At 58.3% G+C, this 25,000-nt stretch overlaps 1 protein-coding gene across 5 annotated transcripts; it reads right to left on the bottom strand.

Annotated features, from left to right (window-relative positions):
- Positions 1–33: 33 nt before the first annotated feature.
- CLCN7 (chloride voltage-gated channel 7) lies at positions 34–24,658 on the bottom strand. 5 transcript variants are annotated; one of them, XM_060124229.1, is made up of 25 exons: positions 24,419–24,657; positions 16,830–16,901; positions 13,589–13,660; positions 13,429–13,494; positions 12,906–13,038; positions 12,564–12,673; positions 11,834–11,914; positions 10,901–10,963; positions 10,703–10,786; positions 10,102–10,195; positions 9,773–9,837; positions 9,263–9,379; positions 8,523–8,577; positions 8,125–8,185; positions 7,392–7,530; positions 6,493–6,586; positions 5,193–5,362; positions 3,655–3,706; positions 3,290–3,417; positions 3,018–3,103; positions 2,644–2,773; positions 2,015–2,074; positions 1,737–1,913; positions 1,395–1,475; positions 34–1,245 (listed from the first exon to the last, which is right to left on the bottom strand). In XM_060124229.1, exons 1-25 carry the CDS (start codon positions 24,569–24,571, stop codon positions 1,159–1,161), a joined length of 2,430 nt encoding a protein of 809 aa, XP_059980212.1. In that variant the 5' UTR covers positions 24,572–24,657; the 3' UTR covers positions 34–1,158. The 5 variants fall into 5 exon arrangements, with proteins under 5 accessions (XP_059980212.1, XP_059980210.1, XP_059980213.1 ...); XM_060124227.1 differs by having other exon boundaries at positions 34–1,475; positions 24,419–24,658; XM_060124230.1 differs by lacking the exon at positions 16,830–16,901.
- Positions 24,659–25,000: the final 342 nt, after the last annotated feature.

Genomic DNA, 25,000 nt, shown 5'->3' on the forward strand with positions numbered 1-25,000 from the left:
CCACGCTGGATGGGAACGAGAAGCCGGCACCAGTTGTCTGGGTACAATTCCTTTATTTCTCCCATTCAGATCCCCACACTTGGACCCCTGTGCCCCCCATGGAGGGCTCCCCTGCCAGGATGGAAGAGGTCTTTTGCGGCCCCATCCCCTTGAAAGAGGCTAAAAGCCAGGTGGAGTGCCCGCCAACCTACCACAAAGGAATCCACGGACCTCATCACAGAAGTGGGCTGGGGACGTGAGTCACTTTAGAAAAAAAGTCCCGTGGGGCACTGGGGACACAGGATCCCAAATCTGGCACTGCCCAGCCTGGGAGGGGTGCATCCCTGCTCTGGGCTCGCCAGCTCTTCCCAGAAACAACCTGCCCCCAACACACTGGAAGCAAAGCTGCCCCATAACATCACTCGGGGCTGGGGGTCCTCAGGGGCCCATGGGGCCCCCGTGTGCTGAGAAGACCCGCCTTCCCTGTGCCGTCCACACGGGCGCTGTGATAAGAGGCATGGCTGGACTTGGGGATCCAGGCCCACAGGAATGTCTCAGCTCTCCCCTTTGGCCCAGACCCCAGCTCAGAGCCCACTGCACCAAGTGGGTGTGGCTTGGGGTGCACGGGTGTCTGGGAGTGCGGCTCCAGGGTCTGCTCTCCAGGTGGTCCTGCTCCCCCGAGCCCTCGCCTTCATGAGCTCAGCTTGTGTTTCTGCCCAGACCCCAAATCTCACGGCTGCAAACTGAGCTGAGGGCTGAGAGGGACAGGACCAGAGGCCTCTGCTGCAGCGAGTCGCCCAGGCCTCCAGCTGGCGGTGCTTAGGGTGCACTGCTTCCAGGCAACGGGCCCGTCCTGGGGGCTGCAGTACTCGGACCCACAGGGCCCAGCCTGCCAGCTGTCACACGTGCACACACATGCAGATACATACGCACACTTGCGGTCTCTCAGAAAAAAGAGCAGCAGTTCTACAAACTGACTCCTCGAAGTCAGGAAACAGGAGGCTGGCGTGTGAAATCTTGGAGGGTGAAGGAATGAGGTCGGGGGGGGAGGGGGGCACTGAGAACACGAAGAGACCACATGTGTCACACGCTGGCTGGGCTGTCCCCGAGGTCTGGAGGACGCTGGATCCGCCGCTGCCTGGGGAGCGAGGCAGGCACCCCGGGGGAGGTGCCAGGGCCTCACGTCTGAGCCAGAGAGAGCTCCTCTAGGCCCCCCTTCCCAAGCCGGTACCTGGCGAGGTCCTTCCTGGTCACCAGCCCGACCACCTGTGGGAGCAAAGCCAGGTCATGGGATCCAGCGGCCTCTGCCTCTGTGGATGCCGCTGTCCCGTGTGCGGAGGACAGCATAGTCTGGGGGAGCCCTGCGGGTGGGCAGGCAGGTTGGTAGGCTGCAGGCAGTGGGCTCCCCCCATCACCTGATTGCAGTTGTCCACCACCACGAGGTGCCTGAGGCCCAGGGCCCGAAACAGCTTGAACACCCGCGGGAGAGATGCCTCCTGCAATGCAGACGCAGCCTCAGCTCGCCCGCCGGCCCCTGCCCCACCCCGGGACAGGAGCGGGCCAGGACCTGCCGCCCCCCTGCCACACCCCCGCCTCAGCTAGCACATCCTGCTCTGTAGCCACCTCCACCCTCCTACAAAGCTCGCCCCCCACCCGTCTGCAATGGCCAGTGAAGCCAGAATGCCACCAGGGGTGGTGGCTGCATGAGGCTCTGGAAGTGGGGGTCAGGCCCCTGCTCCCCACCGCCCCTGTGGCACCTGGGGCACCGTGTAGGGGGAGGGGTTCATGAACTCGGAGAGGTCCATGGTGCACTCCCGCTCGTCCTGGGACACATGGATGGACTGGATGGGGGGGAAGCGCGGGTAGGCATCACGGAAGTCCTTCAGCCGCAGCCGGCGCCGTAGCAGGCCCATATAAGAGCGTTCTATGAACACCTGCGGGCGGGGGGCAGGCAGTGGGTGGCAGCGCCTCAGAGCCCAGGGCCCTGCCCGGCATCTCCTGCCACCCCCTTCTCCTGCCACCCCTGACAGCCTACCTTGTGCTTGAGCAGGACGATGAGCTGGGAGCGCAGGATTAAGCCCTGGAGCCGGGCTGGCTGCACAAGAAACAAAACACCCTTGTCTGCGGAGGACCTGGGACTTGGGACCTAGGGCCTGCCCTGCTGGCTGGTCCAGAGGGGCCAGGCAACAGCACTGGGACGCCTGGGGGCTCCAGCCAGGGTCCCCAGCGATGCTGGCTGCCTATGGGCACTGGCCCTGCTACAGGCATTTCACCTGCACAGGCTCATGGATCCCCAAACGCCCAGGAGGGGAGGCAGGACCCCAATCACGAGGTGCTGAGAGACCATAGCATTTGTGGGGGCGAAAAGCGGACCGTGGCCCAGACGTCGCTGCACCTTCCATCAGGACCTCCTGACAGGCACAGCTGTGACTCCTCAGCTGGGGGTGCAGCTTGGGGTGTGACCACAGGACACATAGGCGCATCAGTAACTACCCAAGCTGCGGGAACAGCGCTCACATGGACCTGTCTTCACAGCCGTGTGACCAGCGGAATTCTTCCAGAAACCCCAGAGCAGGGCGTCCACATTCACGGGAACCATGGCCCCCAACACGCCCCACTCGCCAGCACAGATGATGAGCCCGGCTTCCTGCAGCTGGGTGGTACCTGCGTGCCGTCGGCATCCTCCACCACAGGGAAGCCATTATGATTGGACGCCGTGCTGCTCAGCACATCCACAATAATGCCCACCTTCTCCCTCCTCCGCAGACAGGTGACTGGTGTGCTCATCACCTCCCTGTAGAAGAGAGACGCTGTGATCCACCACGGGGCAGAGGAAGCTTCCCGAACAGCTCAACATGCAGGAAGTGGCCAGACTCAGGAAACCTGGAGACAAGGTGGGCCAGGAGCGCAGACCCCCAGGTGCTGCCCTGGGGGAACCAGCCCTGCACCCACGTCCTGCTCCAGGCTGCCCCCACCAAGCCTCCCAGGGCGTCCAGCACCCGCCCCCCAGCCTGCGGGCCTGCCCCGGGGAGGGGTACCTGGCGGTGAGCGAGTGTGAGGTGACTGGGGCTTCCCAGTGCAGGAAGGGCACACTCTGCAGCTGGATGTGCATGTCGTACAGGCCCTGGGGAGAGGACGGGTACGGCCATGCAAGAGGCTGCTTGCGGGGCAGCCTCCACAGGGCCCCCTCCCTTGCGGCGGCCGAAGACCGCCAGTCTTTCTCCCAGCCTCAGGCTCCGAGGCCAGGGGCACGGGGAGGGGCTGCAGAGCGAGGGCGAGCAAGGCAGGCGGCCTCTCCCACAGGCCCCACCTCGATGAAGACATCCCCGACAATCTTGGCGGTCATCAGCACCAGCATGATGGGGAAGCCGTAGGTCACATTGCTGGTGGCCTCCATCATGATGACTGTCAGGCTCAGCGTCATCCTCACAATCCCACCTGCCAGGAGGCGGGGAGGGGAAGGGAGGGTTGGGGGCACGAGCCTCTGCAGGCTGCACCGCCGGCCCTTCCCATGTTCCCGTGCCGTGTTCCCTGTGCAGCTCCCGCTCTGTCCGTGCAACCCTGTGTACTGGCCCCCCCAGATAGCACCAGATGGGGACAGTGACCCTGCCCAGCCACACGCTGGGGGAGTGGCCCTCCTGACCTCCGGACGCCCATGTTGCAGCCAGCACTCACCCAGCTGGGCAGCTGCTCCCATCAGGGCGTACTTGCCAGGGTCTGCCCAGACCTGCAGGGAAGACAGAGGGGATGCTGGGGGAAAGTGGCAGCCAAACCCACCAAGATGCACTGACAGCACTGGGCCCAGGAGGAAATCCTACAGTTTACACAAAAAATGGTCTGTGGCAGCATCACCTGAGTTTGTAAATACCCTAGCTGTGCCCGCTCAGGGATGCACTGAATGAACTCTGCCACCTGCAGAACTCGGCAGCCTAAGACAGGAGAGTATGCACTATGGCCGGGGCGGGGGGGCGGGGGCACCCCGCGTGTGTGCAGTGACCGGAGTCCGTGGACAAATGCCTGCGCCACACCAGGGAGCCTAAAAAGGAGTGAAAATCGGACTCGTACTACAACATGGATGAGCCCTGAAAACATGGTGCTCAATGATGAGGCCAGACACAGAAGGCCATGAAGCGTGATTTCGTGAATCTACAACAATCAGAAGAGGCGCATCCATGGAGGCAGAAAGCTGATTAGTGGCCACCAGGGGCTGGGGAAGGGGGACACAGATGTGACTGCTTAATGGGGACAGGTTTCTTTTTGGAGTGATGAGAACATCCTGGAACTAAGCAGCGATCACGGTTACACAGCTCTGTGAACAGGCTAAAGAGCCACCCAACCGTTCACTTACAGAAGAAGAGAGTTTATGGCAGGGGTCCCCAACCTCCGGGCCATGGACTGGACCGCACAGCAGGAGGTGGGCAGTGGGCAAGCGAGTGAAGCTTCATCTGCTGCTCCCCACTGCTCGCATTACTGCCTGAACCATCCCCCCACCCCCGTCCACAGATGTCTTCCACAAAACCGGTCCCTGGTGCCAAAAAACGTTGGGGACCACTGGTTTATGGTACGTGAGTTACGTACCAATTAAAAAAAAACAAAATTAAACTAAAAACCGTGTCTGGAAGGAAACCTGGGACACATGACCTGGACCCAGTGAGGGGAGGCTTGCTGTGCGTCTCTTACAGTTTTTGTTTTTTTTTGCGGTACGCGGGCCTCTCACTGTTGTGGCCTCTCCCGTTGCGGAGCACAGGCTCCGGACGCACAGGCTCAGCGGCCATGGCTCATGGACCCAGCCACTCCGCGGCATGTGGGATCCTCCCGAACCGGGGCACAAACCCGTGTCCCCTGCATTGGCAGGCGGACTCTCAACCACTGCACCACCAGGGAAGCCCCTCTTACAGTTTTTTAAAGTCTTACTTGAACAACTAAGATGCAAATAGAAGACTCACAGAATAAAGACCAAGGAGCCCACGGAGGCAGGTGGGAGGAAGAAGCCAGAAGGCAGCTCCGGGGCCAAGGCCTGGACACCGCACTCCCAGGCCCCAACTCCTGCACCTGCCCCCATCCTTCTACACCACGCTCTCTCCCAACACCCGTGCCCTCCCTGAAGGCCACACGCACGCACGACCCCTGCTCTGGCCCACGGTGGCCCTAGTGGGCACCGGGAACACCGTCCCTTCCTCCCAGCCCAGCCGGCCCCTAAGACCCCCACTCACCGCGGCCCCGGTGAGGTAGGACAGGGAGATGCCAAAGAGCCGGCCCCAGGCAGCTCCAATGAGCAGGGATGGGATGAAGACACCGGCCGACACCGTGAGCCCGTAGGTCCAGCAGGCCAAGAAGAAGTAGACCAGGGTGAAGAGGCCGAGCGTCATGGGGTTGTAGGAGCCTGCAGACAGGGCGCTGGCCAGGGCTTGCCACACGGATTCAACCCCAGGCGGAGCTGCCTGCCCAGCAGCCCGTCAGAGCCTCCTGGTCACCCCCAGACCCCCAGAGTCACCCCCTTCTCAGAGGCCAGGGTGCCGGGTCTTGGGGGCCCAGCACTCAGAGTGTGAGCACGGCAGCCCAGCGGGCAGGGCAGAGGGGAGCTGGGGCCACCGGGGCCCAGAGCTGCCAGCAGGATGGTGACCCGGGCCAAGGGAAGGGGGCTGCTGAGGTCTGCATGGAAAAGGGTGGCACTGAGACCACCAGGGGTCAGGGGAGGGTGCAGGAGGGAGGCCATGGCCGCCACGGCCACCACCCTGCACCAGATGACTCCAAAAGTGGGAAGACGTCACACAAACCCCGGAGCCAGCACCCCCAGGGGGCCTGTATGGGCCGCTCAGCATCTTTGGGGGCTCGGCCTCCCCCCCGTTTAAAAGCCTTTCTGCTAAATTGCGTGAACTCCCACAGCGCGCGCGCACACACACACGCACGCATGCGCGCGCACAAATGTGAGAACCAGGGAGTTCCCAGAACTAGCATGTCAGGAAACAACTAGAGCCACAGACAGACGGGCAAGCACGTCGCAGCAGCCACTCTGGATCTCGGGGGTGTGCCCCTCCTCCCCGCCCCCACCCCGCGGAACCGAAAACAGGGGAAGTGGAAGCAGGTCTGTGCCCAGTCTGAGCCTGTTTGTTATTAAGAACATGAAGCTGGGCAAGGCACCTCGCTGGTATACGAGTCACCAGGCTGTTTTCTGACTGAGAGTGACCTCTGCGAGCAGCGCCCAGAAGAAAAACTCATCCTGGGAGGTGAGACTGTCTTAATGAATGACAGGACGGCCTCCAGGGAGGGAAGGAGACACGTGGGGAGCTTGGCTGGGCCCCTCCCAAGCACTGGCCACCAGCCAACCCCAGGCTGCCAGCCCCCACGCTCCAGTGCACTCAGCCCTGCAGGGAGGCAGTGGGGGCTCGGCCAGAAGCCATCAGCCAGGCCTGGGCCCAGTGTCTGTGGGCCGGCTGCAGACCAGGCCAGAGGGAACAGGCCCACATGGGGACCTGCGTCTGACAGCACAGAGTGCAGAGCATGGGCACACACCTGGGGGGTCGTGGAAAAGGCTGACCACGCTCTTCTCTGGGGTGTTGAAGAAGGCTGCAGCCATCGAATTATACTCGCCATCGGCACAGAACAGCTGCCAAGTCAGGAAAGAGAACAAGCCAGTGGGACACAGTGTCCTGGCCTGGACAGCATCAGGCACCAAGCACACAACAGGCGGGTCAGGCTGCTGTCTTGGAGGGGAGGCAGGACCCAAGAGCCAGACCCTGGCCCAGTGAGGGCTTCAGAAGCCATCCGGCCAGGCAGGGGCTGCATGGCGAGTCTGTCCCTGGGGTACGTGGGGATCCAAAGGCTCACGTTTGGAGCACGCTCCCACAGTTCACTGGGCAGACTGTGGGTCCCTGCAGGCCTTGACCAGGGCAGGGGCTCCGTGCAAAGCTGTGTGGGTCAACCCCACAGCCCCACCAGAGCCAGCCAGGCACCCCAGACCCACATCTGTGACAAGCCTGTGAGTACACACTCCACACCCACTGGCAACCAGCAACCGCTTTCGGTTCTGGATGTTTCCCATAAACAGAAACCACACGATGTGTGGCCCTTACTGTCTGGCTTCTTTCACTCAGCAGTGTTTGCCAGGTTCATCTGTGTGGGAGCACGTGTCAGAGCTCCAACCCTTCCTACAACTGAGGAAACCCACTGTGTGGACGGACCAGGCCGTGTTCACCTGCTCGTCACTGACGGGCACAGGGGCTGCGGGCAGTTGTGCCGCGGTGAGCGTGTGCACACGAGTTTCCGCCTGCAGGCCCACAACCCCATCTCCACAGTCCCCTTGCAGAACCTGTCAGGCCGCTGCTCTGAGAGGACCGGGGTGAGACCCCAGGCCGACGTGGCACCCACCCATGTCTGGGAAGGCTCACCCTGCCCCTGCCCCGGCTGCCTACCTGGAGTGGATAGGACACGGAGCTCCCCTGCAGGGGCTGGCAATCCCGGGACGAATAAATCAGCACGAAGGCAACCGTGGCCGTGACAGCGGCCACCAGCATGGCCTCGATCACCTGAAGGCAGGGCCGGTGGATGTACCTGGAGCAAAGAGCCGGGGTGGACTGAGCTGTGGGATGGCTGGGGCGGCAGCCAGGGCAACCTGAGCCTGCAACTCGGGAGAGCCGTCCAGGATGCTGAGCTCATCTGATGACCAACCCGCCCTGGCTCCTGAACACTCTCAGGCTGCCTCCCGGATGCTCCCCAACCTCATTTTATGTTAGTGCAAAAAGACAAGAAAGGAGAATGCCAAGACCCACCCCTACGGCTTCAGAAAACCAGAAAGCTCTCATGATGGCTCTCCTAACAGCAGAGGACCTGTGTTGGACCAAACGTGCCCAAGTCAGGACGGCACCGTACAAACCGCGCTGGCGCTGACATGAGAGGCCCAGAAGAGCATCAACCCAGGGCCGCGCCAGATCCATGGGCTGTGCCTTCCCTGCCAGGGGCCACCCTCCAGGCCCCACCCGTCCCCCTGCCAAGTGGGTCTGTCTCCTCAGGTACAAACCACCGTGGAGGAGTGTGCTTGGCACGTGGCTTCCCCACGGCCCCGTGGGCAAGAGCCCATGACCGGTCAGTTTTCAGATGCCCTGTGTGGCCACACCTCTCAACTCAGTCCCTGAACAGGTTTCTCACCTGATTCGAAACATCGTCAACCAGTAATTCAAGGCGTTGAACACAGCTCCGAGAATGCCACCTGGGACAAGGAAGGAGCTGCGTGTCCGGGACTCGGGAGGAGAAGCAGGCTGCCCAGGCAGCAAACGCCCGCTGGGTGGAGGGCTCACGTCCCACGGGCTTTCAGAGTAAGGAGTGTTGCCCAGGTCCGTCTGCTTCCCAAGGGGCTGTCATCAGCCAGAGTGCAGCTCCGGTCCTCCCAGGGTCGGGCTCCCTCCCCACTGCCCCGGGCGGTCCTGGGACAGCCAGCAGGGGTGGAGACCACGTGCTTCTCTGGCCCTCGAAGCCGGGTCAGGCCTGGAGCCCCGCAGGCCCTGTCCCCACTGGTCGGCGCTGTCCCACGCGGGGACGGCCCTTACCCACCACACCCATGGCGATGAAGATGGGGATCTCATGGATTGTATACACCATCGTCTGTGCAGAGGGAGGAAGAGGAGACCTTCTGTGAGGAAAACTGCCACCAGCTCCTGCTCAGACTCGGGATCGGACGTTTCACAGGACACACCTGTGCACGGGAACCCTGGTGCTTTCCTGCAGGGCGAGGAGGCCCCCAGAGAGAAAGGCCGGGTGCTTGGGCAGACCGCCTGCCTTCTCACACGGCGGCTCCGGGGGGCCGCCTGAGCTTTTGCCAAAGGGTAAGTGAGGGGCCATGAGCAAGGGAGAGGATGCTGGTGACCTAGCCACCCAGGACCTCTGACGCATCCACAGGTGAGGACCAGCCCCTGAGAGGCTCCCTGGGCTCAGCAATGGCAGTGTGCAGCGCAGGCCGCCCCAGAAATGCTGCCTGCGCCTCTCGGCCTCCAGAAACTGCTGCAGGAGCGCTGGCCACCAGTCTAGTGATGTTGCCTGACAGTCTGCAGGCACCTGAGCCACTCCTGGAGTGCCCGCTGGCTGACGGGCACCACAACCTGTGTGGCCGGGTCACGTGCACCCTCCTGGAGCACCTCCAGCTCCAGGTGCTCACAAACAAGGGGCCTATCCTACGGCTAACAGCTAGACCTTTCCAGAAGCCTGGCTCTCAGGCCGAACCTTGAGTAAACAACCTGGGCCCTGCTCATAGAAAGAACCAGAGAAAAAAGGGGACGATGCAGTGGGTTACCTCAGTGTCAAATCTTCCAAAATTGATGAGACCGGGGCTGGACAGATCCCACACGTTTCCATGGTAAATGCTTAAGACGAAATTCAGGGTGAAGGTGGAAATCATGGAAGCAAAGAACTGCAGGCGGAAAAAGACGAGTGCCGTCAGAGCCGTGGTGATGAGTTGCGGCAGTGTGTACAGCGGCTGAGCCCAGGGCCAGAGGGTGGGGAGGGGCTGCAGCAAAAGGGCTGTCTCCCCTCCTGTCACCTGGGTGGTGCCTAGACCCTCCGAAGGCTGAGGGAAGGTGGCTCGGAGCCCCACTGGCTCGGCCAGGGTAAGAACATGTGCGGGGCCTGGGGTCCCGATGAGGACGGAGGAGAAACAGGCCTACGGCTCAGGGACCCACCAGCTGGACGGGAAGCTCAGGTGCAGACCCCACAGTGTGGGCCAAAAGCCATGCGTCCACCCAGCCATGAAGGCCCAGTGCCAGGGCTGCCCGAACTCGGGAAGGTGGCCGTCCCAGGCACTTACAATTCTCCACGTCAGGAACTGATTCCAGAAGGATGCACCCTCCTCCAAGCTGAACAGGACCCCACCTGGAACAGCCAGTGGCCCAGCCCTGAAGTGCCCGCCCAGCCACAGACAGCCCCTCACCCACTGCCACCCATGCCCCCAGACCCCAGGACACCAAGCCCACGACAGAGGCAGCCATCGGGGCCTCTTGAGAAGCCCACCCCACACCCTCACCAGGCACTGAGTCCATAAACCCCAAAACCACCCCTCTCACAGCAGGGAGAGCCTGGCTCCCCCTACACGGGCAGTCACCAAGCTCTCAGACCAGGCAGGGCCGCCCTCCTCACCTACAGGGGCCCCAAACGCAGCAGACACTCCAGCCGCAGCTCCTGCTGAGACAAAGTCCCGTTTCTCTGTGTCTCTGCGGAAGTACTCAAAGATCTGAACCAAGACAGACGGAGACAGGGTCTCAGCCAGTGCCTCCAAGGGCACTTCTCTCAGAAAGGGGGGAGGTGGGCCCAAAAGCGAGGAGGGAGGGGAGGGAGGAATGTGGGGAGGCCTCTGGACAAGCCACTCATCAACCATGGGGCTCACAACCCGCAGGACTGAAGAGTTGGGTCTCGGGCAGCTTGCCTGCCCACCAACATCCAGAGAAAATAACCCATTCACAGCAATATTTAAACACTGAGGTTTGTGCAAGAAAGACCAGAACTGAGCACCAGCAGCCCACACACATGACCTTCCCGACCTCTCTAGGCCACGCATTCCTGTGAGCTTATAGCTACAGGTCATTTCCTTGCAGAAATGCACACTCATCCAGAGCACCAAGGCAACAGGATGCCCCCATGGACAGGATGCTAGGGACCCTCAGAGGCGAAGGGAAGGAGGCTGCAGGGGAGGCAGGGGCCCAGCCCTGGGGGTATGGACGTGGGCGCAGGGAAGACCCACCTTGAAATCCCGCTTCAGTGACGTGGACCTCCCCTGGGAGACCCCAGCAGCAATCACGGAGCCCGAATGGATCATTGGTCCCTCCTGGAAGGCACAAACGGCTGCGTTCAGATGGGCGCGGCTCCGGGGCGGGGACACACCGGCCCCAGGCCCCACAGGTGCAGAGGGACTCAGGCAGGGGTAGCTGCACTCTGTTACCTTCCCCACAGCCAGTCCCCCAACCACGGACAGGATCACGCCGGACACTTTGATCACCAGCGTCTGGAACACAAAGGAAATTGCACCAAGTCTGATTAAAGGCCACACGTGGTCCAAGAACCTGAGCGACAAACTGCACACGGGAAGGGACCTAATCATGTGAGCCCTCGGCAGGCATGAGCACCAAAGAGGGGGCCGGCACCCACGGCGGGCGTCCTGGGGGAGGGGGAGCTGGCAGCTGATGTCTCCTGACGCCCATCTCTTCAGCCCTTCTGTCCCAGGTGGTCATGTACACACAGAAGACATGCAAACAGCAGCTATCACTCCGTCCTCGGGCTCCGGGCTCCAGGCTCCTGCACCCGCACCTACCTCGGGCCCTGCCCTCCTGCTGCAGGGCACGGAGCACAGGCACCCCCACCCCTCCTGTCCGCTCCCCGGAGTACCTCCTCCCCAGACAGAGCAGGAGAGACGCTGCCAGCAAACCCCAGACCAAGGCACACCAGCTGCACACCCTGAAATGATCACGGGAGGAAACCTGACCTCCCAACCCCCTTGGAATCAGTGTGTTACCCAGAAGATCATGCACAATGACATTAAGGAAAATTCTGAAAAAACTCACCACTCAACACAGCTACTCTCATTCTGAAATACTAACCACTGTATGGAACTTAAAATGTCTACGTGGTTGCAATCGTGACAGATGTACCTTCAAGTATTTTTGCGTCATTCAGAATGTATGACAGTTTTACCATTTTCCAAAGAAAGTTCACATAAAACCTGCCAGCACACCCACACGCAGGCTCGTCAGCAGCAAACAGCACGGGTCTGGGCGAGTTTTGGAGGCGGAGGTGGACAAATGACACACTTCTCACCCAGCAAGGAAGCCCCTTGGGCTAAGCCCTGAGCTCCCGGCGGGGCCGCCTCGTGTCTCACCTTGAGCCGGACCACGTGGGGGATCTTCACCCCGTTGAGGAAGCACTTGATCTGGGGGATCCCGCTGCCAGCAGCGACTGGCTGGAAGGAGGGGCGCCAGCACTGAGTCCGCAGGCCGAGTGAGCCGCCACTGCCGCCGCCACCGCCACCAGGCCCAGGAAGACGCGCCACGCAGTGCCCAGGTCGCCCAGGGTAGCGGCTTCTCGCCTCTCCCCACTGATACACAGAGCAACCACCGAGGGGAGGAAACGCCTCGGGCATGGGAAGGCTCGGTGTCCCCAAGGCAGGCAGGGGTGCCCAGGATGATGGGAGGCCCACGTCACACACCCGCTGAGGGGCCAGCACTGTCGCACCCTCTGGGGGACACTGCACTGCACCCCAGACAGAAGCTCCTGGACGCTGCCCCTTCTTCCTTCCAACGCCCCGAGGGAAAAGCAAGGGGGCACAGGAAGGAAGGGTGCCCCAGGAGCGTCTGACCCCTCGGGTGGGTCCCTCCACCCGGACCCCTGGGCTGAGCGCTGCCTCTGCTCCCTGCTGCGTGAAGTGGGCGAGGGAGTGTGCGGGTGGATGGGCACGGCCGCCAGGGCCAGGGTTGGAAGGCCCAGGTGGGCTTCGTTTTGGCTGAACCGCCTGATGCCTAGCAAGGATTCCACTACAGTCTAGCCAGTGAGTCTCACCGGGAAGACGCTGCGAGGGGTTGGGGTGGGGAGCGGTGGAGGGGCCCACCTACCTCTATGAAGGCGACGATCACAGAGCCCAGGAGCACAAAGGCCACATTGAGCGAGGCCCACAGCAGGAGGGAGAAGGACAGCCCGCCCCGCGCCGTGAACTTGTCAATGTCTGGGCTCGTCAAGGACCACGCGGGGTGGTGTCACCCAGGCGCCACTCCCCAGTGGGCTGCACTCTGGACTCTGGGACCTGGAGCACTTACTGGGCATCTCAGGGTCACCACAAAGCCGGACCCCCAGACATGCAGCCCCCGCCCAGTCACGTCCCCCGGCCAATGGCATAACACAGGTGGGGGCTCCTCCTGTGGACCCGCTGGCTCTGGGCAATCACAGACAAAGGATACTGTCCTTGACGACCCGGTACTTTAGGCCGGCCAGCTTCTCCACCACGATGTCGATGAAGCAGGCCACGAGGCCCGTGAGGATCCCGATCATGGCACAGATGACCCAGCGCTTTATCTCCACGGTCCGGAAGGCCTGCGGCAGCGGGCATGAAGGGGGGCGCTGTCACAGGAGGGTGCAGAGGCGGGACGTCCCGTCGTGGCCTGCTCTAGTGACTGCCACCACGCACAGGGCTGCCCTCAGGACCCTGAGTCCCAGGAAGAGCAGCCCCACCGACATCTCAGAGGCCATGGAGCACTGGTGGGACAGAACTCCCCAACCCGGTCATAACTGGATGCTGACGCTCCAGCCGCCACAGCCACCACCCCTAAGAACAGCTTCCTCAGTGGTAATGATGTGACACCCGCACAGGTCTCTGTGCCGGGCAGCGGCCAGCGCTCACTCCGGGACACCAGCTGGAGCCAAGAGGGGAGGGAGGTGGTGGGGACACCGTGGCCATGAGGCCCAGCTGCCCGCCAGACTCACTGTGTGATTGATGCGCCGCTCCTCCTCCAGGAACAGCTGGTTCTCGCTGTTGTCATAGTCCAAGCTCTGCGGACCGGGCAGTAGAAACACTAGTAACTGACCCCAGCTCGCAGGTTCAGGTCGGCCACCACGGGAGAGGGCAGGGAGCAGGGGGGCCCACCTCATACTTGAGGGACAGAAGCTTCTCGTTGTGCGGGATCTCCTTGGGGAAGGGGTGAAGGGGGTCCATGTCCTGCGGGAGGAAGAGGCAGAGCTTGACAACCCAGCATATGTAAGAACGAAGCAGAACGAGGAAAGGGCCATGCTCACTCGTCCCGCAGGGCAGGGACTCTCCTGAGCCCAAAGCTAGACAAGCACAAGGCAGGAACTGGCAGACACAGACTCTCCACAGGACACCAGCAGGCCAGGTCCCACAACACCACAGCCAGGCGGGTTTATCCCAGGAACACAAGGTGAGTTGACCCCCAAAAAGCAATTAGTGTGGTGGGTTGACCCCCAAAAAGCAATTAGTGTGGTGGGTTGACCCCAAAAAAGCAATTAGTGTAAGATGTCTGTGGTCCACGTCCAGGTTCTGGCACCAGCCTCTGACCCACCCGCTTGGCATCTCTGGGTGACGAGTGTGTCTGGGCTGGGGCTGGAAGACCATCACAGGATTAGCGGGCTGGAGACACAAGCAGCTCATCTCTAACGGCCAAGGATTTAATTAGTCCTGCCTGTGTCATGCAGCCTCCACACAAACCCCAAGTGGAGGGGTTCAGGGAGATTGCAGCTGGTGAATGTGGAGGTGCTGGGAAGGTGGCTCCTAGGGAGAACGTGGGGGCTCTGCACCCCTTCCCACACCTTCCCGGGGCATCTCTCCCACCTGGTTGTTCTCAAGTCATGTCCTTTATGATAAACCAGTAACATAAGCAAAGTGTTCCCTGAGTTCTGCAAGCCATTCTGGCAAGTTATGGAACCCGAGGAGGAGGCGTGGGAACCCCGATTCACAGCTGGTCAGTCAGAAGCACAGGTGACAGCCTGGACTTGTCACTGGCATCTGAGGTCGGGGGGTCTCGTGGGACTGAGCCCTCAGCCTGTGGGTCTGCACGGATGCCGGGAAGTTAGGGTCTGAACAAACTGACCTGCAGGACACTCAGGTGGTGTCTGGACAATCAGAGGGTGAGTTGGTATGAAAGTAAAAACAGTTTGATACTGTTCCAATAGAATAAAGGACCAAGTCCACATGAAATGAACACCTCAGTAGTCACAAAAAGCATCTGACAAAACTCAACCCTTCGTGATAAAAACACTCAATAAACCAGGAATAAAGGGAACTTCCTCAACCTGATCAAGACACCTATAAAAAACCCACAGGTGGGCTTCCCTGGTGGCGCAGTGGTTGAGAGTCTGCCTGCCGATGCAGGGCACGTGGGTTCATGCCCCGGTCCGGGAAGATCCCACATGCCGCGGAGCGGCTGGACCCGTGAGCCATGGCCACTGAGCCTGCGCGTCCGGAGCCTGTGCTCCGCAACAGGAGAGGCCACAACAGTGAGAGGCCTGCGTACTGCAAAAAAAAAAAAAAAACCCACAGGTAACTTCATGCTCAGTGGTGAAAGACTGAAGCTCTTCCTCTGAGATCAGGAACAAGACGAGGATGCCTGCTCTGGCATTTCTACTCAGCACTGTCCTTGTCCAATTAGGCAAGAGAGAAAAGTGAAAAGCATCCAGATTAGAAAGGAAGTGAAACTCTTCTTTGCAGATGACATGGTCTTATGTGTAAAAAAATCCCCAAAAGTACACTAAAAACAATTAGTATTAATAACACATTTAGTAAGATTGAAGAATATAAGATCAGTATACAAAATCAAATGCATTTCTACGTACTTGCAATGAACGATCCAAAATGAAATTGAGAAAACAACTCTATTTACAATAGCATAAAAAGATACAGAAAATAAACTTATTCCTAAAACACGTTTAACAAAAAAAGTGTAAGACTTGTACACCAAGAGTTGCAAAATATTGTTGAAAAAAACTGAAGATGTTAATAAATGGAAAGCTATACTGTGGCTCGGGACATTTGATGTTAAGAGTCAATGCCACCTCTAAGTTCCAGCTGGCATTTCTGAAGAAACTGACAAACTGAGCCTAAACCCCACACGGAGATACGCAAGGGATCTCGAAAGGCCAACACCTCCTTGAGAAAGAAAAACGATGTGGGATGATTCAAAGTTCCTACTTTTGAAACTTACTACAAAGCTAGTCATTAGCAGAGTGTGGCCCGGGCGCAAGGACAGACAGAGAGCCCAGAAACAAATCCGTAATGCAGACCCAATGCAGCCAAAAATAAATAAATAAATTTTTAAAAAGTGAAAAAAAAACCCCACAGAAACTGACCTTCAACAATGGTGCTGAGACAATTCAACAGGGAAAGAGTAGTTTTCTCAAGAAATGGTGCTGAGAAAACTGAGCATCCATATGCAAAAGAATGAATTTGGACCCTTATCTCATACCATGTACAAAATTAGCAAAAAACAGATCAAAGATCTAAACTACAGAACTCTTATAAGAAAAGACGAGCAAATCTTTGTAACCTTGGCTTAGGTGATGGTTTCTTAGACATGACACCCAAAGCACAAGCAACGGAAAACAGATCAAATGGACTTCATCAAAATTAAAAGCTTTTGTGCTTCCAAGGACACTGGCAGAAAGTGAGACCACCTATGGACCAAGCGGAAGTTTTTGCAAATCCTGTAACTGATGAGCAACTTGTGTTTAAAGTATATGAAGACCTCTTACAGCTTCATTATAAAAACACAACCTGATTAAGAAACATGCACGCGGTCTGAACAGAGTTCCTCCAGAAGACATGAAGGACACACGGTACCAGCAGCCTCAGGGAAATGCAAGTCGGAACCATGAGCCACCTCCAAGGAGGAAGTCAAGTGCAAGTCTGGGGGAGGGGGTTTCGGGAAATGCTCCCCTGGCAGCTGCTGGACAGTTCGACCCCAGCACAGGGGCAGGAGAAGTGGACATCACCCATCCAAGGGCCCACCACCCCGAGACGCCCTCCTGCAGGCCCCACACCTGCCCACGGCACCTGCCCCCCAGCTCGCACACAGCAGCTAGCTCAACGGTCCTGGCCTGACACGTACTCCCCAACCTCTGCTCATCGGGCAGCCTCAGGGGACAGGGCCCCGCAGAGCAGCCTTCCCTGGTCGCCCAGACTCTGCAGACCCCACTGTCTGCACGTCACTCTGTCCCCATGCTCTGCACAGAACCGCCAGTGTCTGCCATCCTCTTGTTCAGGTTTTCCGTCTGCCCTCTGCTAGGCTGTGGCTCCACAAGACCAGGCCTGACTTTCCCAGGAAGGGGCCTGGCATGAGCAGGAGCTCCAAAAATGGGAAAGGACGACCACTCACAGGGTCCAGAAGCTCATCATCCAGTTCCACGTTGCTCATCTGTCCGATCCGGAAAAATGCTGAATGGGGTGACTAGAAGCAGAAGAGAAATCATAGGCCGCTTAGCTATGGGGCCGGGCTGCACTGTGCACTACCCCATTGCCTGGCCCTGCACTGTGCACTACCCCATTGCCTGGCCCTGCCTGTGGAGCACAGAGCCGCACCTGCCGTGTGGGAGACTCCAGCAGGGCCAGTGCTGGACCCCAGGCCCATCCCCATGACCCACAGCCTGTCACTGAGGAGCCCAACCTCCAGATGGGAAGCCCCACCCTCCCCTGTTCTACAGTGTCCTCCTGGCCACCCTCCTTCCCCGGCCTGGAAAACCCTGGTGATTGAGGGCCCCTCCTCCAGGAGCCTTTCTATCCCCCCACCTCCAAACCCCATCTTTCTCTGTTCAGCCCCATCATGACACTGAGTGGCTACCAGGTGGGGACCCATCACAGGCCTCCAGGCAGGCCCCCCAGATATGTGCCCCTTTCCGGGGCAGGACCTTTCTGAAGCGGGGCTGCACTCCTGGGCACAGGGGCAGGTCAACCACAGAGGACGGACACCCTGGCACATGACTGCCCTCACGCCCACTCAGGCATGGTGGAGGCCAGGACTAGGGAACAAAACACAGGCTGCTCACAGATGCATTTCAGAGAAACAAGTCACGCTGCAGGACACAAACACTGTGTGGAACATACGGCATAAAAACACAACCCGTGGCTTCCCTGGTGGCGCAGTGGTTGAGAGTCTGCCTGCCGATGTAGGGGACGTGGGTTCGTGCCCCGGTCTGGGAGGATCCCACATGCCGCGGAGCGGCTGGGCCTGTGAGCCATGGCCGCTGAGCCTGCGCGTCCGGAGCCTGTGCTCCGCAATGGGAGAGGCCACAACAGTGAGAGGCCCGCGTACCACAAAAAAAACAAAAAAACAAACAAACAAAAAACACAACCCGGTGCTCCTCTGAAACGCAGCCTGGCGCCCTGCCCTGCCTCTCCTCTGGCGGAAACCACGAAGCAGCGCAGGAACAAGGACCACAGAGCCCGCCATGCCAGAGCCCTGAGCACACAGTGACTCCAGCACAGAAAGTTTAATTCAGCAGCACTAGCCCTACGGCTACTGGTGGTTACCAGAGGGTAGGGGGGACGAGGGGGCTTTGGGGACACTGGTGACTCCTCTGGGGGATGTCGAGCCTCCTGGGGCTGCTGTGCCCAATCACACAGCCTAGGCGTCTGAAATACAAGAAACGTGTTCTCTCCAAGCTCTTGCACCACAAGTCCAAACTTGAGGTGTCAACAGGGAGGGCCCCCTCTCAGGGTCGTGTGGAGGATCTTCCAGCCTCTGATGGATGCCGGCAATCCTTAGTGTTCATTCCCTGGCTTGTGGCCACATCACTCCAATCTCTGCTCCGTTGCCACCGGCCTCGTGTGTGCGTGTATACATGCACGCATGTCTCTCCTCTCCCATGAGGACACCAGCCTGACCACATCGTAACTTGACCACAGCTGCAAAGGTCTCAGACACGGGTTCCAGGTCAGGGGTGGAGACATTCCGGGGGGCACTGCGCACCCCACGGCAGGTGGTAACTTGTCAGGTGTGTTCACTAGATCATCATCCTGCTCCACCGTGTGACTGCACTTTTCTCTATGTATATACAGCAAACGTCGGTACAATGGGTGGGTGAGGAGAGAAATATAGCCATTTTCTTTCTTAAAAACAATCGACAATGCCCCCAAACTGCTGAATCTGATGAGAAAGGCAGGGCGGGCCCTCCAGCTCCAAGCACGGGCAGGAATGCCTGGCCCGCTGGCCCAGAAAGGATCCCAGTTCCAGAGTGAACTCAACCCAGGAGGGGGCCCGGAGCTGCAGCCTCTGCTCCCTATGCATACACGAGTCATCAGGAAAGGTGTGCCAGTCGCCAGCCCATCCACAGCAACACGGAACAGGGACGTCTCCACGGAGAAGACGGCGTGCAAAGACAGGCAGAACTGAAAGTCGGACTGTGAAAACAGAAGACCCATCTGCCGTCCAACCCAAGACAGAGGCCACAGACCAGGTGGTCTGGCCGTTTGTACCTCACTCTTCACTGATGGACTGCACCCCATGATCACTCCCACCACACCAAGTCAGCCCCCGCAGAGCAGCGCCTCTGCCACCTAAACAGTCCCCGAGGCTGAGGCTGCAACCGCGCACACGGCTGGGGGAGAGGGGGGCAGAACGGTCCCCATGGCACGGACTCACTTGCTCAGGTGACAACGGGTCCTCAGCACCCGGCCGGGAGGACGCCAGGTGAGCACACATCTGCACCAGACAGCTCCATTCTGGACCCGGAAATGCGCTCATGCGGAGATGGCGCCCCCATTACAACTCCCAGGCACACCCTCTCCCACCTCCAGCACCTTCCTGGTTTCATCACCTCTTTTCTGAACTTTATGGGCATCTCTTAGGAAATATCTTTTGTGATGAAAGAAGTCATTTACTGGAAGTTCAGTGATTCATCTGTTCTGTCTGTTCCTTTCTCATTTCTTAAATGCAAGTTAATTACTAGCAGTTCCTCAAACTATTGATACACACAACAGCCTGGATGAAATCTCCATGCTTTCGAAAGAACTGAAAGATTTCAGACCATGTGGCTCCAGAGACTGGATGTGCTCGTAAGGTCAGACCCGGAGGGAGGACAGATTTGGGGGGGAGGGGGTGACTGTAAGAGGCAGGACAACGGCACTGATGGACGTGCTCACACACATCCACACGTGTGACAATGGCAGGGTGCTACTCACACACATTGTGCCAACATCAATGCCGGGTTCGGCACGGTACTACCGTGAGGTAAGACGGAACCATCTTGGGAAACTGGAGGAAGGCACACAGGCCCTCTCTGTACTGCCTTTTCAACTTCCCGTAAGTCTACAATTATTTTAAAATTTAAACGCAAATGATACTACATCAAAGTGAAGAACTTCTGGGCTTCCCTGGTGGCGCAGTGGTTGGGAGTCCGCCTGCCGATGCAGGGGACGCGGGTTCGTGCCCCGGTCGGAGAGGATCCCCACATGCCGCGGAGAAGCTGGGCCTGTAAGCCATGGCCGCTGGGCCTGCACGTCCGGAGCCTGTGCTCCGCAACGGGAGAGGCCAAAACAGTGAGAAGCCCGCGTACCGCAAAAAAAATTTAAAGAAAAAGTGAAGAACTTCTGTGTACCAAAGGAAACAACAGAGTGAAAAGGAACTAGCCCTACAGAATGGGAGAAAATTACAGATCATGTAACCGATAAGGGTTAATATCCAGAATACGTAAAGAACCCCTACAACCCAACAAAAACGAACAAGCGGATTAAAAAAACAGGCCAAAGACTTGGGACATGAAGATCAAAACCACAATGAGATACCACCTCACAGCTGTGAGGATGGCCAGGGTTAAAAAACAGAATAACAAGCACTGGTGAAGATGTGCAGAAACAGGAACCCTTGTGCACAATTGCTGGGAGTGTTATATGGAGCAGCTGCTGTGGAAAACAGTATGGCGGTTCCTCAAAAAATTAAAAATAGAAATTACCTTATGATCCAGCAATTCCACCTCTTGCTATCTACCCAAATGAACTGAAAGCAGGGTCTCAAAGAGGTATTTGTACACCCACGTGCACAGCAGCATTTTTACAGTAGCCAAGGGGTGGACGGAGCCCAAATGCCCATCGACAGATGAATGTATAAACCTAAGGTGGTCCATCCACACAATGGAATATTATTCAGCCTTAAAAACAGGGAAATCCTGTCACATGCTACAGCATGGATGAACCTGGAGGACGTTGTCCTAACAGAAAGAAGCCAGTCAACAAAAAAACAAATACCCTATGATACCACTGCTATGAGACGTCAAATTCACAGAGACAGAAAGCAGAATGGCCTTTGCCAAGGGCTGGGGGAGGGGTGGGGAGTCAGTGTTTACTGGGACAGAGGTTCAGTGTGAGAGGATGAGAAAGTTCTGGAGGTGCTGGGGTGATGGCGGCACGACACTGTGGATGGACCTCATGCTGCCAGACTGTACACTTAAACATGGTTAGGATGGTAAATTGTGTTATGTGCTTTTACCATCATTAAAACAAAGTTCACAGACAATTTAAAGGCCACCTGCCGCCCACTCTGCCACTTTGCATTTTAACCGCCCCTCCCAGCCCAATGCCCCCAAGCACTGAGGGCACAGGGCCTCCGTAGCCAGGGGCTTACAGTCAGAAAAACCAAGCTGCCCATAAACAAAAGTCAGTGTAAACCGTGAGAAAGGCTTTGAGGGCGATGACAGAGCCTGAGGGAGAGGCCTGCCCGATTCGGGGTTGGGGAGGCGCATTAGGCTGAGACCTGATGAATGATGTGCAGAGGGGGCCGGATGGGAACAGCCCCGCCACTGCACCTCACTTTCTTAGTGCTGCAGCCTCTGCCCGGAACGCCTCCCAGGACCCTCTGACTAGGCTGGGCCCACCCTGGTCCTCAGCTCTCTGCACTGTCCGGTGGTACCCACATCCTCTCCTGCCCTCCCCCAGACTCTGAGCCCCTCACACTAGACCTGGGCAGGTACCACTAAAGGCCTGAGGGAGCCCTCAGGGGAGGGTCAGCTGAGGGGGCAGGCCTGGACTCTGCAAAGCGGGGGAGGAGGGGGAGAGGAGGGGGGAAGGAGGAGGAGGAGGAGGATAGTACAGGGCGCTGAGGCAGAGGGACTTCCTGGAGGGGCTGCCCTGGGGCTGGGAGCCAGCTACGAGAAAGATGGGGTGCTCCCTTACATTGAGCAGAGCTCAAGGGGCCAGTGGGGATGGTGATGACCTGCCCCTGCAGCTTGCCTGCACATGACCCCCTCCTGGCCCCCCATACTCCGACCGTAGCCTGTGGCTCCAGGTCACCAGGGCAGAACACCCCAGTTCCCAGAGGAGTAAGTGCCCCGAAACTGATACTAAACACTAACCTGAGGGTCCTACCCCTCAGGCTGCCTCAGGCGGAGCTTCCCGAAGCTGAGGTCCCTGGAAAGGACCCGCACTTAGAACACTGCAAATACCCACCCCCACACCCGCAGCCTCTGTTTCTGGCTCAGATTTCCCTCTGTAAGTTTTCAAAATGCTCTGCTTCCTGCTGCCCACATGACCATGACTTGCTGGCTGACCTCACCCTCTCCTTGCCCCAGGGTGGACAGGCAGCAACTTGCTGGATGACCCACCCTCACCCCACACTCAGGCACAACAGGCCGAGGGCCGGAGAGAGGGTAGAGCAACCCTGAATGGCCTGGTTCCAGCCAGATGGAGGCTGAGCTCAGGCCGGCCCCCAGCCCACCCTGCCTGGGGCTGCCCAGAGCAGCCACCTCATGGTGCCTGGCAGGTTCCCATGCCGGGTGCAAGAACACCAGCCTCCAACTTTGGACGCCCTGCAACAAACCATGAAGGACCAGGAGGTGGCAAGACAAGCTCTCCTGTCCAGCTCACCAGAACATTCTCATAGAGCGGTTGTTGGCCTGGGCTGTCACTTTAGTTCAAACGACCCTGGTCTGAGAGCAGCTTACAAGCCGCCGTCTGCTACAGCGAACTCAGCCCTCTGGTCCAGAGCCGACCCTCCTGCAAGAAAGCCGGCCTCGAGGAGTTCAGTCATTTGCACGGGAGTCGCCCCAGGAACAGCAACTCAGAGATGATCACTTCCAAGCTGCCGTTTTTAATACCTCTGAGAGTAACTAGCGTTTACCACCTTGTGACAGGTGGTGCTCGGGGCTGGAAGCATATTAGCTTTCCTGCTGGTGAGGAGCCTGAGGCACAGGAGGCTGCAGCACTTGCCTCTGCTGGTCCAGAGCAGAGTTCCTAGCACCAATGCCTCCAGTGCCCCCCTACCCCATCCACGCAAGGCCGTCTAAGGATCCTTCAAGGCTGGACTCTCCAGCTTCTGAAGGATTCTCCCACAAGATAAAGCTAAATTCGAAGCCCGCAGCTGTCCCCTGCAGGTCGACCCCGGTTCCTTCCCCCAAGCCTCCACTCCCCACTCCGACTTACTTCCCAAATGCTCACTCCCTTTATCTTTCCCCTCTGTCCACCCGTCTGAGGATCATGCACTCTTCCAAGACAGGACCTAGCGTGACCTCTCCTACTTTTGGGGTCCCTCACACCTTCCTCACAGAGCACTGGGCCTGGTTTTCCAGGAGCCTGGAGCCAGGAGGAAGGAAGCTGTATCATGTACCTCTGAGTCCCAGGCAAACTGCATGCAGCCGAGCACACGACACGCACACAATAAATTATGTTTTAAGTCACTTAAGAGCAGCTAGTCACTTGTTATTAAATGCAAATGAACAAACAAAAAAGGTCGCAAAGGTTCTTTTAAGGGAATGAGTTTTAAGGGAAGAAATCAACAGGTTATTTCAAAAAAAGCCAACTCCTGTGTCTATGCATAAAGAAAAGTGGGAAACTCTTGAGCACATTCAGTCCCGAAATAAACCCCAATTCAACCTCGAAGCTTCCAATCTCTCTACCTGTCACCCTTAAAGCCAAGTCAGTTTCATACTTCTGGTTTGTAAACTTCAGATTACCTTCTTTTAAAGAGTAAAAAAGAAGCAAATGTTGTGAGAAGAAAACAACAAAGCATCCACATCCCCACCACTGCAAATTCTCCCCTTTCACGTCACTTCTCATGCAGACACAGAAAGCACTTCAACAGAAAATCCCACTCAAGGAACAGACTTTGACCTTCATTGTCTGATGCATTTCTGGGGGCTGGGGAAACCTAGATAAGCTCTAGACAAACAGCCTGATACTTGAATTCTTCCTCATTAAACACCACACAAGTGTTTAATGGACAGATCTAGGATAGGAGGAGAAAAACGAAAAAACAATCACAAAACCGAGTAAGGCCAAGCAATCAACAAAAGAAGTTCATTAGCTCAAAATTAACACACACGGAAATTCACTTAAGGACGCAAACTTCTGTGCTGACCTGCAAAGCACATTTCAACCACTGTGCTTCAATTTCAATGAACTGCTAAGGGAAACTGAACGCACATATTTGTCATTCCTAAGGTCGCCCTGAAGGCCTGTCCCACTCCCTGTAAAGATGCAGCCCCCCAGATATTCCCACTGCAAAAGCAAACTCTGCAACCTAAGCTCTTAAAATCTCTTGGGGTTCAAAAGCAGTAAAAATAGTTGCTCGTGTATACAGTGTTCCAAAAAAAAGAAAAGGAAAAGGTTACCTAAGCAGAAGACCATCTGCCTTCCCTTTAAATCCACTAAGAAATAAACTGTGAAGAGATAAATTAGCTTCATGCTACCGGGACTCTACAGCAGCGTGCGACTGGGCTCTCCCACGCTCCTTAACACCAAGATAATGGGCCGGCTCCTCGACCCCGAGAGTCACCGGGCCGAGCGCCTCCCAGGACTCCAGAACCCCGGGTCCCAGGTTCCGAGCTCGCCCTGCCGTTTACCAAGCGGTACCCGAGGCGCGTTCCCGCCTCTGCCACTAGGACTGCCCGAGCACGGACTCGCCGCGTCCCCGCGGGCCCGGCTCCCGGCACCGGCAACCGCGGCGCGGACTCGACCCGGCCCGCCTCTCCCTGGGCTCACCGCGCGGACGGCCGCAGGCCCAGCCCCGTTCAACAGCGGCGTGGCCTCCCCGGCCGGCGCCCCGGGCCGCGCCGCCCTCCGCAGCAGCGGCGCCGCCTCGTCGTCGTCCACGTCGCGTCCGGACCACGACACCTTTTTGGAGACGTTGGCCATGTCCCGCCGCAGAGAACCAGCCAGGCAGCGCCTTGGCCGTGTTTGTTCTCGTGACCCGCGCCTCGGCCACGTGACCCGGACGGCCGTCACGTGGCCCAGACGGCACCCGCGTGCCCCGGCGGCGGCTGCGGGGCGCGCGCGCGCGCGCGGCCTTCTGGGAGTTGTAGTCCCGCCGCCTGGTGGACTCGCCTGTCAGGCCCGATCACCACGTAGCAAACGGTTGTGCTGAGGACACAACACAGCCCTGTGGCCTTCCTGCGGAAAACGCTCCACTGATCCCATCCCAGGGGGAAAATGCAGATGAACCCAAATTGAGGGACACCTGCTAAACAGCTAGCCAGCTCGTCCCGTAGTGTCAGCGTCACGAAAGACCAAGAACGACTGAGTGACTGCCTTGGATGGAAGATAAAGAGATGGGCAACTGAAGGC

This window comes from Lagenorhynchus albirostris, chromosome 15 (genome assembly GCF_949774975.1).
Source record: "Lagenorhynchus albirostris chromosome 15, mLagAlb1.1, whole genome shotgun sequence".
Lineage (NCBI taxonomy): Eukaryota > Metazoa > Chordata > Mammalia > Artiodactyla > Delphinidae > Lagenorhynchus > Lagenorhynchus albirostris.